The sequence below is a fragment of the Littorina saxatilis genome, unplaced genomic scaffold, assembly GCF_037325665.1.
Source record: "Littorina saxatilis isolate snail1 unplaced genomic scaffold, US_GU_Lsax_2.0 scaffold_587, whole genome shotgun sequence".
In the NCBI taxonomy this organism is placed as follows: Eukaryota; Metazoa; Mollusca; class Gastropoda; order Littorinimorpha; family Littorinidae; genus Littorina; species Littorina saxatilis.
The window spans coordinates 63,731-81,631 of record NW_027129184.1 but is presented as its reverse complement, the minus strand read 5'-3'; the positions used below and the strand labels follow the sequence as shown (position 1 = coordinate 81,631).

The window sequence follows — 17,901 nt, the reverse complement described above, 5'->3', positions numbered from 1 at the left end:
GGTTCTATCAACCTTATTATGATATGACCGTGTTCTGAGTTCGTGTGGATAATCATTGTCACTGGCGCTAAACCTACTGAAAGTTAGTTGTATTTGTTTTGTATTTTTACATTTAGTCAAGTTTTGACTGAAGGGTTTAACGTAGAGGGGGGGGAATCGAGACGAGGGTCGTGGTGTATGTGTGTCTGTCTGTCTGTCTGTGTGTGTGTAGAGCGATTCAGACTAAACTACTGGACCAACCTTTATGAAATTTTACATGAGAGTTCCTGGGAATGATATCTCCAGACATTTTTTTCTTTTTTTTCGATAAATACCTTTGATGACGTCATATCCGGCTTTTCGTGAAAGTTGAGGCGGCACTGTCACGCTCTCATTTTTCAACCAAATTGGTTGAAATTTTGGTCAAGAAATCTTCGACGAAGCTTGGACTTCGGTATTGCATTTCAGCTTGGTGGCTTAAAAATTAATTAATGACTTTGGTCATTACAAATCTGAAAATTGTAAAAAAAAAAAAATTTTATAAAACGACTAACATTTATGTTCATCTTATTCTCCATCATTTTCTGATTCCAAAAACATATAAATATGTTATATTTGGATTAAAAACAATCTCTCAAAATTAAAAATATAAAAATTATGATCAAAATTAAATTGTCCAAATCAATTTAAAAACACTTTCATCTTATTCCTTGTCGGCTCTTGATTCCAAAAACATATAGATATGATATGTTTGGATTAAAAACACGCTCAGAAAGTTAAAACGAAGAGAGGTACAGAAAAGCGTGCTATCCTTCTCAGCGCAATTTTTATCCCGCTCTTCTTGTCAATTTCACTGCCTTTGCCATGAGCGGTGGACTGACGATGCTACGAGTATACGGTCTTGCTGAAAAATTGCATTGCGTTCAGTTTCATTCTGTGAGTTCGACAGCTACTTGACTAAATGTTGTATTTTCGCCTTACGCGACTTGTTTATTATTATTCTAGCGCATTCATCGGTGCAGGCCTTTAATTGCATCTATGTGTGTGTGTGTGTGTGTGTGTGTGTGTGTGTGTGTGTGTGTGTGTGTGTGTGTGTGTGTTTGAGTATGTGTGTGTGTGTGTGGGGGGGAGTGTGTGTGTGCGTGTATATATGTGTGTATGTGTGTGTGTGTGTGTGTGTGTGTGTGTGTGTGTGTGTGTGTGTGTGTGTGTAAGCGTGCGTGTGAGCGTGCATATATACCTTTACAAACATGTTTCTGTGATAAACACTTATCAGCGATAAATTACCTGTTTCATTCGTGTCACTCAGCGTAGGAGCAAAAGCCAACGTGAAGTTACCAGTTGATGAAGTGAGATCCTCCTCAGTGTTGTCAGCAGGACTTGCCGAACCTTTCCGGCGCTTTCGTCTGTATATTTGGACAAGGACATCACAGAGTGACGTCGTCAGTAACCATAGTAGTTATATTTAAGATTCAAGATTAGTTTGTAGCTTGTACTTGAAACACTTGTGTGTGGTCTGAAGACTTTTAGACCATCTTCACAAAGGTTTGTATTACTGGATGACCAGCGCGAAAGACATCTGCTTGTCACCCATGCATGCAAAGGGCTGAAACTGCTCATCAAGTCATCTTAAATCGGCTTTCTGGTGCTCTTATTCCGACTGGAGTGAATTATACTGGTGTGCTGTTTAGGAATACAACACTTTTATTACTCGAAATAATACACGAGTCGTTTACGTTTGGATGTTTCTTAGGAATGTTTTGCACAATACATAAATAAATGCGTTGTCCCAGTACCAAGGCCACACACCCTACTATTGTTTTATTCTTCTTTTTGTCATTATGTATACTCTTCTTTCAATTGCAGATTAAGGTGCGTGTTTTGATTCTCAAAACAAGAATAGTTATATAATGGAACGTTTATTCGTAGATGGCACGAAACATTTAGGCTACTTATGAATACATTAGCACACAAAGTACAATGTATGAGGTCTCTGTGCTTCTTGAAAATAAAACAGAGTTGAAAATATTCATTATGCAGATATCCCAAGTGATATATTTGCTCTGCCGTCTCCCGTTTTTGAAATATATATCATATCAAAATAAAAATGGGTCAACGGCTTTTGTTAGAGCTAGAGATTTAAGACATACTGGACTTTTTATTTTTTTTATTTTTTTTTTTTTTTTTGCTGACACAGAACAACACAAAATGCCCATCGAGTAGTGTGGACACAGTATCTCAAACTATTTAATTGTCAACGCAATTCAATTCGCATGATCTATTGAATATTTGGCAAATATCTAATTTCAACAACACAATATTGAGTACACATCTTCAAAAGAATTGTTTAGATTGTATACTGAACATTTACTAGCAAATAATACTGAAGGAAATTATCAGACCAGTACAGGGAAACTTAAAGAAGTAAGTAAACAGTACCAGTGTTATCAAAAGCATGTCAAGCAGAAGCACTTTATCGTCAACATATGAAATAGATCTACCAGTCCTGTAACATGTAACTTCCGATGCATATAGTTAAACAAATTACCTGAGGACGATAACAACGATGACAACAATAACGACGACGACAACAACAACAGCAGTCACACCAGCGATGAGTGCAACAGGAGTTCCTTCTGTGTTGTTTACGCCTGAGGTAACAACACAAGTACATTTTGCAATGAGTCAGCCAAGGCCTGAATCCATTTCAAGTAATTCGATGAAACAGGTTACATAATATACGATACACAATATCTAAGGTCGATGTGGTTTCTATTTGGGGAGATGAAAACATGACCATTAGTCATCTTCATAGCGCTATAAATTCAACTGACGAACGGACACACGCAACCAAGCACAAACGCACACATGTACACGGGAAATGTATACACACACACACACACACACACACACACACACACACACACACACACACACACACACACACACACACACACACACACACACACACACACACACACACACATGTACAAATGCGGGTGTGCTCGCGAGACAAACAGACGGGCAAACAAACAGACAGACCTGCAGTCGAATCAATAGTTTAGCAACCTACCTGGTTCTGCCTGTGTTTTATTGGCAGGTGTTTCAGGAGACGTATTTGGTTGTGAAGGAGCGACAGCTTCTGATGTTGTGGGGACTGTTTTCTGTGAAGTGTCGGGGACATTCGTGGTGTTAACAGGGGATTCTGCAAATGATTAAACTAAAACTTAGCACACACTAAATATTTCTTAAACAGCTATAATTATGCTATCACCAGCTTGAACATCATCGTCACAGTCTTTGTAGTCATCATGTCCATTTTTAATCGTCTTCGTCGTCGTCGCTGTTTTCGTCATCGCCATCGTTAGATACTGTTTTGAATGTACACTCCTTTGATAACACTATCTTGAAATAATTTTTTTGTAATAGTTATTATGAATTTAGTTTTCCTCGTACAGCTTTACATTATAATGTTGGCGCTCTTTCTGTCTCGGGTGTGGAAGGAATTTGAACTGTGTGGGGAGCATTGCATCCACTTCAGCGCCAGCATAATATTTCTTTCACTACACAGCAACACGGTCTACCTAAAATCTTAGAGATACAATAAGTTGAATAATTAAATCTTCTTTACCTTTTGTCGTGTTTGGGGTACTGTTTGGTCCTGCCGTTATTCCTCCACCAGTTGTCTCAGTCGAGGAAACAGTTGATATGGTTGATGTAGTTGATAGGGTTGGTGTGGTTGATGTGGTGTTTGGGGTACTGTTTAGTCCTGCCGTTATTCCTCCACCAGTTGTCTCAGTCGAGGAAACAGTTGATATGGTTGATGTAGTTGATAGGGTTGATGTGGTTGATGTGGTTGGTGTGGTTGATGTGGTTGGTGTGGTTACTGAAGCAGTGTTTTCCGTGTTGCCAGTTGTGAGTCCCGTTGATGTTTCTGTTGAATAAAGTATAGCTTGCACTATCGCCCAAGTCAGCACGGAATATATAATATTCATCATTGTCATCATCGTCATCAATGTCGTCATCGTCGTCATCATCATCATCATCATCATCATCATCATCATCATCATCATCATCCATCATCAATCATCAGTCATCATCAATAATCATCATCATCATTATCGTCGTCGTCATCGTCGTCATCATCATCACCATCATCATCATCATCATCATCGTTACCGTCATCATCATCATCGTCGTCGTCGTCGTCGTCATCATCGTCGTCGTCGTCATCGCCATCGCCATCGTCATCATTGGTCTCGTCGTTGGTCTCGTCATCATCATCATCATCATCATCATCGTCATCATCATCATCATCATCATCATCATCATCATCATCATCATCATCATCATCATCATCATCATCATCATCATCGTCATCATCGTCGTCATCGTCATCGTCATCGTCATCGTCAACATCATCCACCTGTTGCATACACATTCTACCCTGGGCACAAGGCGTTCATGACAGGTCTGCCAGGGCAGCCATAAGGTAATGCGGCGAAGCATGATATAGCCAAGAAGAGCAACTGCAGAGGTCAGCGGGAAGAACATTTCAAACAGGAGGAGCTTGACACTAAAAGGAATTGTATCCGTAGTTTTGTAGTTTTAAGAGCTTTTTCAGAGCTTTTCAGTACTGATGATAGGTATTTGGGAAGGGTGTTGTTAGAGTGTCGAAATGCGCTTATAAGATGCCGTAAGATTCGCACATCATCATCATCATCATTGATTCGAGTATTTCAGGCCGCAGCGCTTTTGACATTCTATTCCGTTGTTAAGGGGTTTGAGTTTGTTACATTTAGTCAAGTTTTGAGTGAATGTGTTAACACAGACCGGGAATCGAGACGAGGATGGTGGTGTACGTACGTATGTGTGTGTTTGCGTGTGGAGCGATTCCGAGAAAACTACTGGACCGATCTTCGTGAATTTGTACATACACATTCTTCCAGATGATATCATCAGACTTTTTGTCTCTTCCTTTTGTCGATAAATATCTGCGGTGACGTCATACCTGGCTTTTAGGGAAAGTTGAGACGGCACATTTACCAAAAAGGTAAATTAGGCACTACGCTCCCATGCTTTGAGCAGACGATCTGGACCTGTCTCAGTCTTCGGAAGCCTCAGTACATGTAGTCTTGGTGTTTGTTGTTTTGTTTGTGTTGATCTTTGAGTTCAGACCTACTAGTACGGTTGCTAGAAGCGCTGACCAACAAGTGTTCAGATATTTTTCTAATTGTCGTTTCTAGATAGTAAAATATGTGCTGAAAACGGTCAGCTATCGCACCATCAAGAAATCGGTTCCCTAGTACCTCTTTAAGGCTCTGGAACCACCCCGGGTGGCAATATCGGGTCGCAACAGAGAGTGTTCCCCATAGCCGGAAAGAGCCTCAACCGTGAAAGATAGAAAGAAAGGTATTGAACAAAAAAGACGCACAACACCAATGTGAACCATTTGTGTTATCATACTTATATTAAAATATTGATGACCATGGAATAAATGGGTTATTTTTAGATTTCTGACAAAAAATCGCGAAAAACATGACAAATTGTCTTTTTTATAGCCTAAACTATGAAAGATTTAAAGACAAGTATTGAACACAAAAGATAGCAATGGATAATGGCAACAACATTTGCTCTCATTGTTGTACAAAATTGTTCATTGTTTTTTGATACCTTTTCGTTTTTGTGGATTTCACAAAGCATACCAATTAAACGGCAGTCCAGGTAACTCGTCCGAATTTTTGCGGCTAAGAGCCTCAACATTTGAAGATAGAAAGACTATCATTGAACAAAAACTATGGTAAACACTAATGTTAATAACTTTTGATCTCACACTGATATTGAAATATTGATGACCATGCAATTAATGGGCTATTTTCAGATTTGTGGGTACAAAATCGCCCAAAACATGACAAATTGTCTTTTTTCTAGCCTAAACTATGAAAGATTTAAAGACAAGTATTGAATATAAAAGATTGAACGGGATAATAGGAACAACATGTGCACTCATTGTTGTACAAAATTGTTGATTGTTCTTGAATATTTTCCGTTTTTGTGGATTTCACAAAGCGTACCGATTAATCGGCAACTCGTGTCAATCATCCGCCAAAACGATTCAAAATGGATGTAATATTAGTGTTTGAAGACAAAAGGCGCACATTGTCATGTTAAGCATATCTTGTTACACCGTATACACATCAAAATCGTGATAGCTCTTGGTTTGAATGTTACAATGTTTGATTTTGTGCAAGTTACACACATTGATACTGACAAAATGTAATGATATTCCAGGACAATATATCCAGCGCGCTCTTTGGGTCCCCAAAACACTGTACATGGTGAGTCCCATTGTGGTGCCAAAGTAGAAAATAATTATATTCACTTTAGCGATAGTCCGCAGTAGACGACATCAAATGACACAGACTTTCAGCAAACGCGTCAAAGTCAACCTCCTCATCTTCTTCCTCGTCTTCCTCGTCATCCTCTTCTTCACAACCACCATCTGCCAGAAGATCGATCAGCGACACAGGTAGGATGGGCTTGAGGCACCACACGGGTTCCAGGACACCGTCTGCATTTTTCGTCCATCCCTGCCCCTGGTCGTAGGGTTTGGGCCTCTCCAGAATGCCTTCATGAGCACGCTTGTACAGGGCAACGCGGTGGTTTACTCGCTGAATGTGCGGCATCAGAGCAGATTGGCAGGGAGGCATGCGGGCTAGATCGACCTTACACTTGGACGTGAGTTTCTCGTTGTCTCCCACCATCTTGCGGAGTAGCTTTCCACGAACGACATCAACTGATTTCTCACGACTGTAATTGTACATCAGGCACGTAAACTCTTCCAACTGCTTCACCATCCGAAGTTTGACATCCCAGTCGTCACCAAGCTGCCTGAATGCCGTGTGAAACTTGGGATTTTTCTCCAGTTTCTTAAGGGCCCCACCTTCACCTTTCCTTTGAATGCACTGGTGCAGTCCTCTCCGCTGTACACATAGAACCCAAGAAGAGTGGCACAGTAGTCATGCCCCAGGGACTCTGCAAGCTTAGAGAGGTTGATCAGTTGCCGATGTCTTCCTAATCCCGTATCCAGGTATACAGTCAACTTGATGGCTTCAGCGTGGTAGAGAAGAATGACAAAGATGTCCGTGTCCGGGGTTCTGACCACAGCGTTCTTGTATCCCAGCGCTGCGGCATGATGGAGGTACAGCACCACCCATCATGACTTTGTCCAAGTCCAATGGTTCGTCTAGTTGCTGTGACTTGACGAGAAGTAGAAACGCGATGTCGCTTTGCACCTGGTACTGGAGGGCCTTTCCTTGTGGGGATGTGAGCGTGACCTTCTTGCTGCAAGCCTCCATTGTCTTAAGTTTCTGCCTCTTTATAGTGTCAAAGAAGCTTCCTGGCTCTCCACTTTGAAGGCGGGTGATGAAGTCAGTTTTGGCGACCATGCCTTTAGCTTCCGCCTGAAGCAAGTCCTGTTTGACGTCCATGCGGACAGGGGCACCAGACGCCAAGGAGTAGAACCTGTCTTTGTCTGAGATGGAAAACGGGTTCGTGAAGTTCTTGACAGCAGTGATGACTCTCTGAACAGCCTCCTTGCTTTTCTTGATTTCGGTCTTCTCCAGTTCGCGATGTCTCCCCACCTTTGGACAGTCTGGATCGTCGAGGAGGTTCACCATCTCCAAGGTCTTTTCATAGACTGGGATGTCAAACTTCGGGTGGTGAAGCAGTTGGAAGAGTTTACGTGCCTGATGTACAATTACAGTCGTGAGAAATCAGTTGATGTCGTTCGTGGAAAGCTACTCCGCAAGATGGTGGGAGACAACGAGAAACTCACGTCCAAGTGTAAGGTCGATCTAGCCCGCATGCCTCCCTGCCAATCTGCTCTGATGCCGCACATTCAGCGAGTAAACCACCGCGTTGCCCTGTACAAGCGTGCTCATGAAGGCATTCTGGAGAGGCCCAAACCCTGCGACCAGGGGCAGGGATGGACAAAAAATGCAGACGGTGTCCTGGAACCCGTGTGGTGCCTCAAGCCCATCCTACCCGTGTCGCTGATCGATCTTCTGGCAGATGGTGGTTGTGAAGAAGAGGATGACGAGGAAGAAGATGAGGACTTTGACGCGTTTGCTGAAAGCGATGACGAGTTTTGAGTTATCATTACAGTCTGTGTCATTTGATGTCGTCTACTGCGGACTATCGCTAAAGTGAATATAATTATTTTCTACTTTGGCACCACAATGGGACTCACCATGTACAGTGTTTTGGGGACCCAAAGAGCGCGCTGGATATATTGTCCTGGAATATCATTACATTTTGTCAGTATCAATGTGTGTAACTTGCAAAAAATCAAACATTGTAACATTCAAACCAAGAGCTATCACGATTTTGATGTGTATACGGTGTAACAAGATATGCTTAACATGACAATGTGCGCCTTTTGTCTTCAAACACTAATATTCCATCCATTTTCAATCGTTTTGGCGCAGCATGAAATAATTGGATGATTGACACGGGTTGCCGATTAATCGGTACGCTTTGTGAAATCCACAAAAACGGAAAATATTCAAGAACAATCAACAATTTTGTACAACAATGAGTGCACATGTTGTTCCTATTATCCCGTTCAATCTTTTATATTCAATACTTGTCTTTAAATCTTTCATAGTTTAGGCTAGAAAAAAGACAATGTGTCATGTTTTGGGCGATTTTGTACCCACAAATCTGAAAATAGCCCATTAATTGCATGGTCATCAATATTTCAATATCAGTGTGAGATCAAAAGTTATTAACATTAGTGTTTACCATAGTTTTTGTTCAATGATAGTCTTTCTATCTTCAAATGTTGAGGCTCTTAGCCGCAAAAATTCGGACGAGTTACCTGGACTGCCGTTTAATTGGTATGCTTTGTGAAATCCACAAAAACGGAAAAGTATTAAAAAACAATCAACAATTTTGTACAACAATGAGAGCAAATGTTGTTGCCATTATCCATTGCGATCTTTTGTGTTCAATACTTGTCTTTAAATCTTTCATAGTTTAGGCTAAAAAAACAACAATTTGTCATGTTTTTCGCGATTTTTTGTCAGAAATCTAAAAATAACCCATTTATTCCATGGTCATCAATATTTTAATATAAGTATGATAACACAAATGGTTCACATTGGTGTTGTGCGTCTTTTTTGTTCAATACCTTTCTTTCTATCTTTCACGGTTGAGGCTCTTTCCGGCTATGGGGAACACTCTTTGTTGCGACCCGATATTGCCACCCGGGGTGGTTCCAGAGCCTTAAAGGGGTACTAGGGAACCGATTTCTTGATGGTGCGATAGCTGGCCGTTTTCAGCACATATTTTACTATCTAGAAACGACAATTAGAAAAATATCTGAACACTTGTTGGTCAGCGCTTCTAGCCACTAAACTATACCGATTGACTAAATATTGTTTTATAGTTGCACGCGACTGTTTTTGATTTTTGTCTGCGTTTGTTGTATTGCTTCATCATTCTCACGGGTTTTGTTTTACCTGAGTACATGTCTTTTTTTCTGCCAACCGTCCTCGGAATTTTCATCATGCTACTTGAGTTTCTTTGACAGTATTTGATAAACACATTTGGCTCTACAGAAATAGTTACGTTTGCGACGACACTGAGTGAGCTAAATGAGTGCTAAACTACAGACATTGAACATAACAAAATCAAGCTACTAACCCAAGGATGTAAAGTTACGAGCCTATTCTTTCTCACCGTTAGTGCAGATTTTTTGTGCGTATGTCCAGCCAGGTGATTCTTCCAGTTCAGGTATAGAGGTGAAGATGTAGCATACAGATGTAGCATGAGTAACAGCCACACAGTCTGGCCGTTCGTCACATCTCTCTTGGCATGCATTCAGGGGCATGAATCCATTTAGCATTTCCTGAGGAATTGCATTTAAATCCTCTGAAACTTCCCATGAACATGTATTGCCTGAAAAAAGAGGAATTGAGCTTTTATCCAGACAGGAATCAAAGACGCCTTGTTTAATATTGCAACAGCTGGCACGTACGTGCAAGCTAAATTTTTTGAGAGAGAAAGAGAAAGATAGATAGAGAGAATTAGACAGAGAGAGAGAGAGAGAGATAGAGAGAGAGAGACAGAGAGAGAGGGAGAGAGGGAGAGATACCGAGAGAGAGAGACAGAGACAGACAGAGACAGACAGAGACAGACAGAGAGAAAGGCAGACAGACAGACAGACAGACAGACAGACAGACAGACAGAGACAAAAACAGACATAGAGATGGACAGAGACAAAGACAGACAGAGACAAAGACAGACAGACCCGGAGAAAGACTTGGAGAGAGAAATCGAGAGAGAGAGAGAGTGAGAAAAATATAAATAGTTGTGCATGATGTTCAACGGTCAAGTGTACTCATTGGGCGCTGAACATCAGCACTGCGCAGTGAAACGCTTTTGAGATTTGCAAGGTAGAAGTCGTTAGATACGATAGGAGATACACATAATTATGTTCCTGTATATGTTGCAGTAAATTCATCAAACCAGTCAATTTGTAAATTCACTCCGTAAATTTACCAATTTACTGAAAAATTCAGGAAATTTACCAATTTTAAGAAAAAAATCAGGAAATTTACAAATTTACTGAGTTTGACACCCAGGAAATTTACAAATTTACTGAAAATTTCAGGAAATTTACAAATTTACTGGTTTGATGAATTTACTGTAACATATACATGAACACAAGAGTGACAGAGACAGACAGAGAAACAGATAAATACACCTACAGACAGACAGGCAGGCAGGCAGATACATATATAAACAATTAAAGGGGAAATATGGACAAGAGTCATTATTTCGCGAGCGTTTAAGTGCACGTTCATTCATCCAACACTAGGAAAGAGAAACACACGAACGAACTAACAAACCAGCAACAACAAAAACACAGAAACAGACACACGTAGAACGTTTTTTGTTGTCCAATTGCAAAACTGCTAAAGTAAAATTAAATAATTACATTTTTGAGTGTTACACTTTGGAAGCGTACGTTTTGCATACAGTCTAGCTTGTTTACGCAGATAAAATGTTTCAATTCCAGGTAACAGTATGTTTGACAAAATGTAGAGAACAAAACAGGATTCGCACATAAGCTGTGTATAGACTACTATGTTTATTCACCACATGAAACGTCTTTCTAAACAGGTTACAATAGCTTTGATGTGACGAGGGAAATGGCAGGCCCGGTGTATCAGCGGTTAGTTTAACTGCTTTTCTTTGAGTTCAAGGTTAAGTTTGATTTAAATAATTGCAGCGAATGTATGGATACCCTTTCGGGCGTACTACAGAACACGAGAGAGAGAGAGAGAGAGAGAGAGAGAGAGAGAGAGAGAGAGAGAGAGAGAGAGAGAGAGAGAGAGAGAGAGAGAGAGAGAGAGAAAGAGATAGAGAAAGAGAAAGAGAGAGAGAGAGACCAATAGAGAGGCAAAGAGAGAGAGAGAGAGAGAGAGAGAGAGAGAGAGAGAGAGAGAGAGAGAGAGAGAGAGAGAGAGAGAGAGTCAAACAGAGATTCAGATTCAGATTTAAAATTTTAAAACAAAGGGATAAAGGTTTTAGGCGATGCCTAATCTTCCAACCTGTCCCTTTTAGACATACACGACATTATACATTACATTTATATATTTATATAACATGTTTTAAACAGCCAAACGAATAACTAATTAACTAAGAATTTGTAAAACTAACAAAAACACTAGCTATAATAACGTGGTTTATGGATTAATAAAATGATGTAACAGTTATGATTTTCAAGTGTAGGGAGAGAATTATTTTTGACAAAGATATTTTCGAACAGTTTTTTTAAAAGACGAAATGGTTTGACATTTTGTTACAGTACATTGGAAGTAAATTCCAATTAAGAGAGAGAGAGAGAGAGAGAGAGAGAGAGAGAGAGAGAGAGAGAGAGAGAGAGAGAGAGAGAGAGAGAGAGAGAGAGATAGAAAGAGAGAGAGAGAGAGAGAGAGAGAGAGAGAGAGAGAGAGAGAGAGAGAGAGAGAGAGAGAGAGACAAGACAAGACAAGACAAGACAAAATCTTTATTATCGAGGGTAATAGATAAGCAAGAATATTGCTTTTTTACATCCAGCCCTCGCCCTAATATAGGGTCAACAAGAACAGAAAACAATATAATCAAATAACTATCACATCAAACTTATAATACATTATATATATATACAGATATAAATTAAAAAATAAAATAAAAAATAAAAAAATTGTCATGCTGCATTTTAAGTACAATTTCCAATAATAAATATGTCAATTTTTAACATATCTTAATTTAGATCTGCATATTATTATAATTTAGTTTAACATGCACATACATTTTAAATGAATTGTTGAACCATTCAGCACATGTTTAGTTGCATTATGTGCGACATATAATTTTTTTTGAAGCTGTCTGTGTTTGTTTTATGCTTAAGAAAAATAGGAAGTGAGTTCCATAGGACCGCACCTGAATAAAGAAGGCTTGATTTGAAAAGGTCAATACGTGGAGTCGGTGTGATAATTTTTAGTCTGTTATAGTTCAAAATAAAATTATCACGTAATGTCTCCGGTGCATATCCTGACATCACTTTATGCATTATAACACCTTTATTATACATTAACCTTTTTTGAAATGGTAATACTTGCAAATTTGTATAATCAGATTCTGAAGGAGTGTGATTTTTTAGCATAATAAGCTTAACTGCTCTTCTGTGAAGACTGGCTAAGAGAAAGAGAGAGAGAGAGAGAGAGAGAGAGAGAGAGAGAGAGAGAGAGAGAGAGAGAGAGAGAGAGAGAGAGAGAGAGAGAGAGAGAGAGAGAGAGAGAGAGAGAGCGAGAGAGAGTCAGACAGAGATAGAGTCAAACAGGTAGTCAATATGTCATCTAACGAGGCATCGTACTCACCTTTGCTATGATGAGGGATAAATGCCACCATAATTCCAAGCAGAAGGAACCGACGTGTATTCCAGTGGCAAGACATGTTGTCAAAACTGTCTCAGTGTAAACACATGTAGATTCTATTTCTCGTTTTGCTCCGCACGGTGTCAGTTTTAACCAGGAAGCACAAGATCACGTCAGTCCTAGCTGCAGTAAGAGATACTGGGCGGTGTGAGCAAACCGGGTGAGACGGCTCTCCTTTATTTAAACTGAAAAGGTCCGAAAATATGGTTTCAGTTGACAATTGCATGTATGTTTGCGTTAAAAAAAAAGTTACAATGTCAACATTGATTCAGCCTCTGACTAGGAAGTAGTATTTCTCTTTCTCTCTTATTGGTGGAATTATGGTGAAGCCAAATTGAATGTATAAGTAAACTTATAAGCTGTGAACTTCAACAACAAACGTTGGCGGGAGAGTTGCAAAACACAAGCTACATTTGCCAGGTAAGAGGTGGGGGTGGGGATTCCGGAACCTAGGACCCCCCTCCCCCCTCCCCCCTCCTCCCCCCCCCCCCCCCTCCCCCTCCCCCCCCCCTCCCCCTCCCCCCCCTAGAAACTCTACTCACCGTGACGATCAACAGAGCAATCGTCAGTTTGATTCCAAGTTTATTTGCGTCTGTTTTCTTTTACATTGCGGTTCATCGATTGAATTGAAAGGTCACCAAGCATATAATGCTTAGGTGTACTTCAGTTATACAACAAGCAAAATTGCCGATTGATCACTATCACTTATAATGTGCGAGGTGCCAGTACAAACACTTTGTATTTATTGTAACCCTCGATGCGGTTATTACAGACAAGATGAAAAGTTTGATTATTTTCATTGCTTGCTGTTTGCTAACGAGTTTTCTCTTCATAATCCCTTTTTGTGCGATTGTTTTTGAGTTTTTTTTCTAAAATAAGAAATAGATTAGGTGAATAAGAGGCAGGAGTTCAATATCTTCTTAACACGTGTCATATGAAGAATGAGAACGACAGTTAATTATTGATTTTGGATTAAAAAAACAAGAAAGGTAGGTTGTTGGAACGTTTGTTATTGACAAAACAATACATTTACAAATATATCGACCCAACGGTCTTTTAAGTGGACAGACAAACAATTAATAACGAACACTTATCTGGCTGATCTTTTTTCTTCAGCCTACCACTAATTGATTAATTAAATAGTTAATGTTATTAATTGTTTGTCGATGCACTTAAAAGACCGTTGGGTCGATATATTTGTGAATGTATCGTTTTGTCAATAACAAACGTTCCAACAACCTACCTTTCTTGTTTTTTGATTCTGAATGTTGGAACGTTGGCAGTCTCTTTGTTTTTGGATTTGATTGTTGATTATTTACACGTTAAAGCACGCACATAAAATGTAATACAACAGAGCGTTTAAATTGTTGATGAACAGGGTGCGTGTTTTTTTCAATGAGAACATAGCAGTCAGTAACCAAAGGTGAACCAAACTTATTTGCATATTGAACACTTTTAACAACAAAACGCAGAACAAACTGATATACTCTTTGGTACTTTTAGCCGCACGTTTTGAGTTGAGATGTTGTACGTAATTTCGCTTTGTTTACATAATTGCGTGCAGGTCAAAATCTGAAGAAGCCACAGCATGCATCGGAGAAGTTTGCTTATTGTGTGGATCATTTGCCGACATGTTACAACTGTGTCTATGTTCTAACATGAAGGATGTGCCAAGCAAACAAAGCGTGAAACGGATGGACGGATTTTCCTTCTCTCGAGAAAATAATCATAATAAGGTTAACGCACACATCCCTTTTTCAACCGGCATAAAACGCCTTTGTCATACCGGGCGAGAATGAAAACGTCCCAAAGATAGACATCCCACTCCTTCCAAGCTTTTTGGTTTGACTTGTCGATTCTGTTACGTAACACCTGGATAACGAATAACGTGACAGGCGTTTTTAATCTGATGACTCAAGGACCGAGAGATAATGTCTCTGTGATACCTTCTTTTCTTCATTCTTTTGTTTTTTACTTCCCATGTTCTACTCAGTAGATATATCTTTCCTTTTGTCCTTTCCTTCTGACTGTCTTTGTTTCTGTCCTTTCTTTCTTTATTTATTTCCTCTCTCACACACACACACACACACACACACACACACACACACACACACATACACATACACAGACACATAGCCCCCCCACACACACACACACACACATAGACCCCCCCACACACACACACACCCAGTACACAGACACTCAGTTAGAGAAGGTTACATTCATTTAATTGCATTTCTTGAGACCATCTACTGCATGCTAATATGTTTGCTCAGACATGCATTAGGCTCTTCTTACAATCATGAATTTACAACCACGTCAAATGAGTGCGAGCACACTCTCACAAATTCAAACTGGGATGACATCTCATTTTACAACAAGACGAGCTTAATTCCCACAGGAAAAAGGCGAACTTCAAACCAACTAGTGTTATATTTACTTTGATGCTGAAACAAACACGTATCTACCAATCATTATTTGAACTTTTGAGGAAAGATTCTCACAGGAAAAAGGGCATTAATTAAGGAAAAGATAATTGTATATTTACTTTGTGTTGCAGAAACCAATGTCGCCAGTTTGGAAACAGCGTAAGCATTACCTCAATATTTGCTTTTTTGACAGGTCAAGTTGTTCGCTGCACGCATTGTCACAGTTCGTGTGTTCCCTTTCCTTGTTCTATCCTTCTCAGTCTACCTGTGTGTCTGTCTTTCTGATAATTTGTCCAATCGTCCGTCCGTCCGTACGGTCGTTTGTCAGTTCGCCTGTCGATCCTATGTTTTTTCTCAAGCAACGAAATTAACCTTGTATATATGTTTTTCTGTCTGTCAGTTTTGGAAATAAAAGAAAAGTTTGGACTTCTTCTTCAAGCAACAACCAACAAACCATCAAAAAACCTACAACATCTGTAAAGCTATCCTTTGCAAAGATATGCGCACACCAGACTGTCTTTGTTTATTGAAATGCAAATTATATGTGTCTACTGCTCTCGTATGGCCCACTCTGCCCGGGTTTAACAAAAGAACACTCGAGAGAAGGACCGGTTTTATTCAGACTTCGACATGCGTCGACATAAATAGTAAAGGGTTACTTCCTTCTTGCATTCATTAAAAGTGAGAAAGGACATTTAAAACAGCCAACGTGTGATTATGTGTGTGTGTGTGTGTGTGTGTGTGTGTGTGTGTGTGTGTGTGTGTGTGCGTGTGTGTGTGTGATTGTGTGTGTGTGTGTGAGTTTGTGTGTGTGTGTGTGTGTGAGTTCGCGCGCGCGTGTGTGTGTGTGTGTGTGTGTGTGTGTGTGTGTGTGTGTGTGTGTGTGTGTGTGTGTGTCGTGTGTGTGCGTGATTTGCTTTTCATTAACTGCATCTAGTCACAGGTTTTCTAAAGCCTTCATGGAAGAACGGGGAAGTAAAATGGTTTTATGAATACATGTTTTGTGTGCTTGCTTTTTTAACCGCACAATTGTGGCCGTTTGAGGTGTAGTTATTTTCAGGCAATGTGAACTGACTATAGAGTTGTGACCGGCACGGTTGGCCTAGTGGTAAGGCGTCCGCCCCGTGATCGGGCGGTCGTGAGTTCGAACCCCGGCAGGGTCATACCTAAGACTTTAAAATTGGCAATCTAGTGGCTGCTCCGCCTGGCGTCTGGCATTATGGGGTTAGTGCTAGGACTGGTTGGTCCGGTGTCAGAATAATGTGACTGGGTGAGACAGGAAGCCTGTGCTGCGACTTCTGTCTTGTGTGTGGCGCACGTTATATGTCAAAGCAGCACCGCCCTGATATGGCCCTTCGTGGTCGGCTGGGCGTTAAGCAAACAAGCAAACAAAATAGAGTTGTGTCTGTAATGTAAGACACTCATATACACACACACACACACAGACACACACACACACACACACACACACACACACACACACATTTGTTTGTTTGTTTATTTGTTGCTTAACGTCCAGCCGACTACGCAGAGCCATATCAGGACGAGGAAGGGGGGGATGAAGGGGGCCACTTGTCAAGCGATTCCTGTTTACAAATGCACTAACCCATTACTTGTGTCCCAGCAGGCTTTAGTAAAACTAAATTAATACCTACTGGAAGATTACCAGTTTCCAGTATGTTAAAATAGGCTTAACCTATCTACTGCTGGACTTACATCAGAACACTAACAGATTAAACTATACATGAATCGCGAGACAAGCGGCAAGAGAAGAGATTTTTGGAAAAAATACAGGTGAATGAGCAAGAAGGCAGAAAAAAAAGAATTCATGAAGAAAAAGAGAGCATGACAGGAAAGAGGAACCAAAAATCTACCTAACAGCAAACTAGAAAGCTCCTGCGGTTCCAAAAACAGGAGGGGCCTTTAATTTCATAACCGCAGTGCCCCACTGCGGGAACACACACGGTGACACACACACAGTGACACACACACACACACACACACACACACACACACACACACACACACACACGCGCGCGAACTCACACACACACACACACACACACACACACACACACACACACACACACACACACACACACACACACAGCAGTTGACATGAATTGTTGTTGACTTTTACAGTAGTTTAAAGTGTGCCACTATAGTGTATATGAATTGCCACCGCCTTGGCTGTAGTTAGTATAATTATAACTACCATTTTGTTGTAAATGGCATTGCCAATACCGTTAACACGAGTTGTCAATACGTGTTTGTTGTTGTTAATGGCAATTTAATAGTACGAGCTGCCAAGATGAGTGTATTGTAGTAAATGGTAGGCTATTGCAAACATAGTAAACAAGCTGACAGTTAAGAAGCGTGCGCTCAACACAACCTGCTAAGCAAGTATAATATATGTACATTAATAGAAGAACAAGCACACGTTCCTTTCCTTTCACAAATTGGTATAATATGTTATTTGTGGGGGAACAAAATAATAATTTAAA

The 17,901-nt window shown here is 40.3% G+C and overlaps 1 protein-coding gene across 1 annotated transcript; it reads right to left on the bottom strand.

The window, feature by feature from the left end:
• Positions 1-1,266: 1,266 nt before the first annotated feature.
• Positions 1,267-13,193, bottom strand: LOC138957463 (uncharacterized; the record flags this gene model as incomplete). The annotated part of the gene is made up of 6 exons (XM_070328584.1): positions 12,912-13,193; positions 9,724-9,942; positions 3,611-3,913; positions 3,053-3,184; positions 2,528-2,630; positions 1,267-1,385 (listed from the first exon to the last, which is right to left on the bottom strand). Coding segments are annotated over exons 1-6 (952 nt in total), but the record flags the coding sequence as incomplete, so codon positions are not given.
• Positions 13,194-17,901: the final 4,708 nt, after the last annotated feature.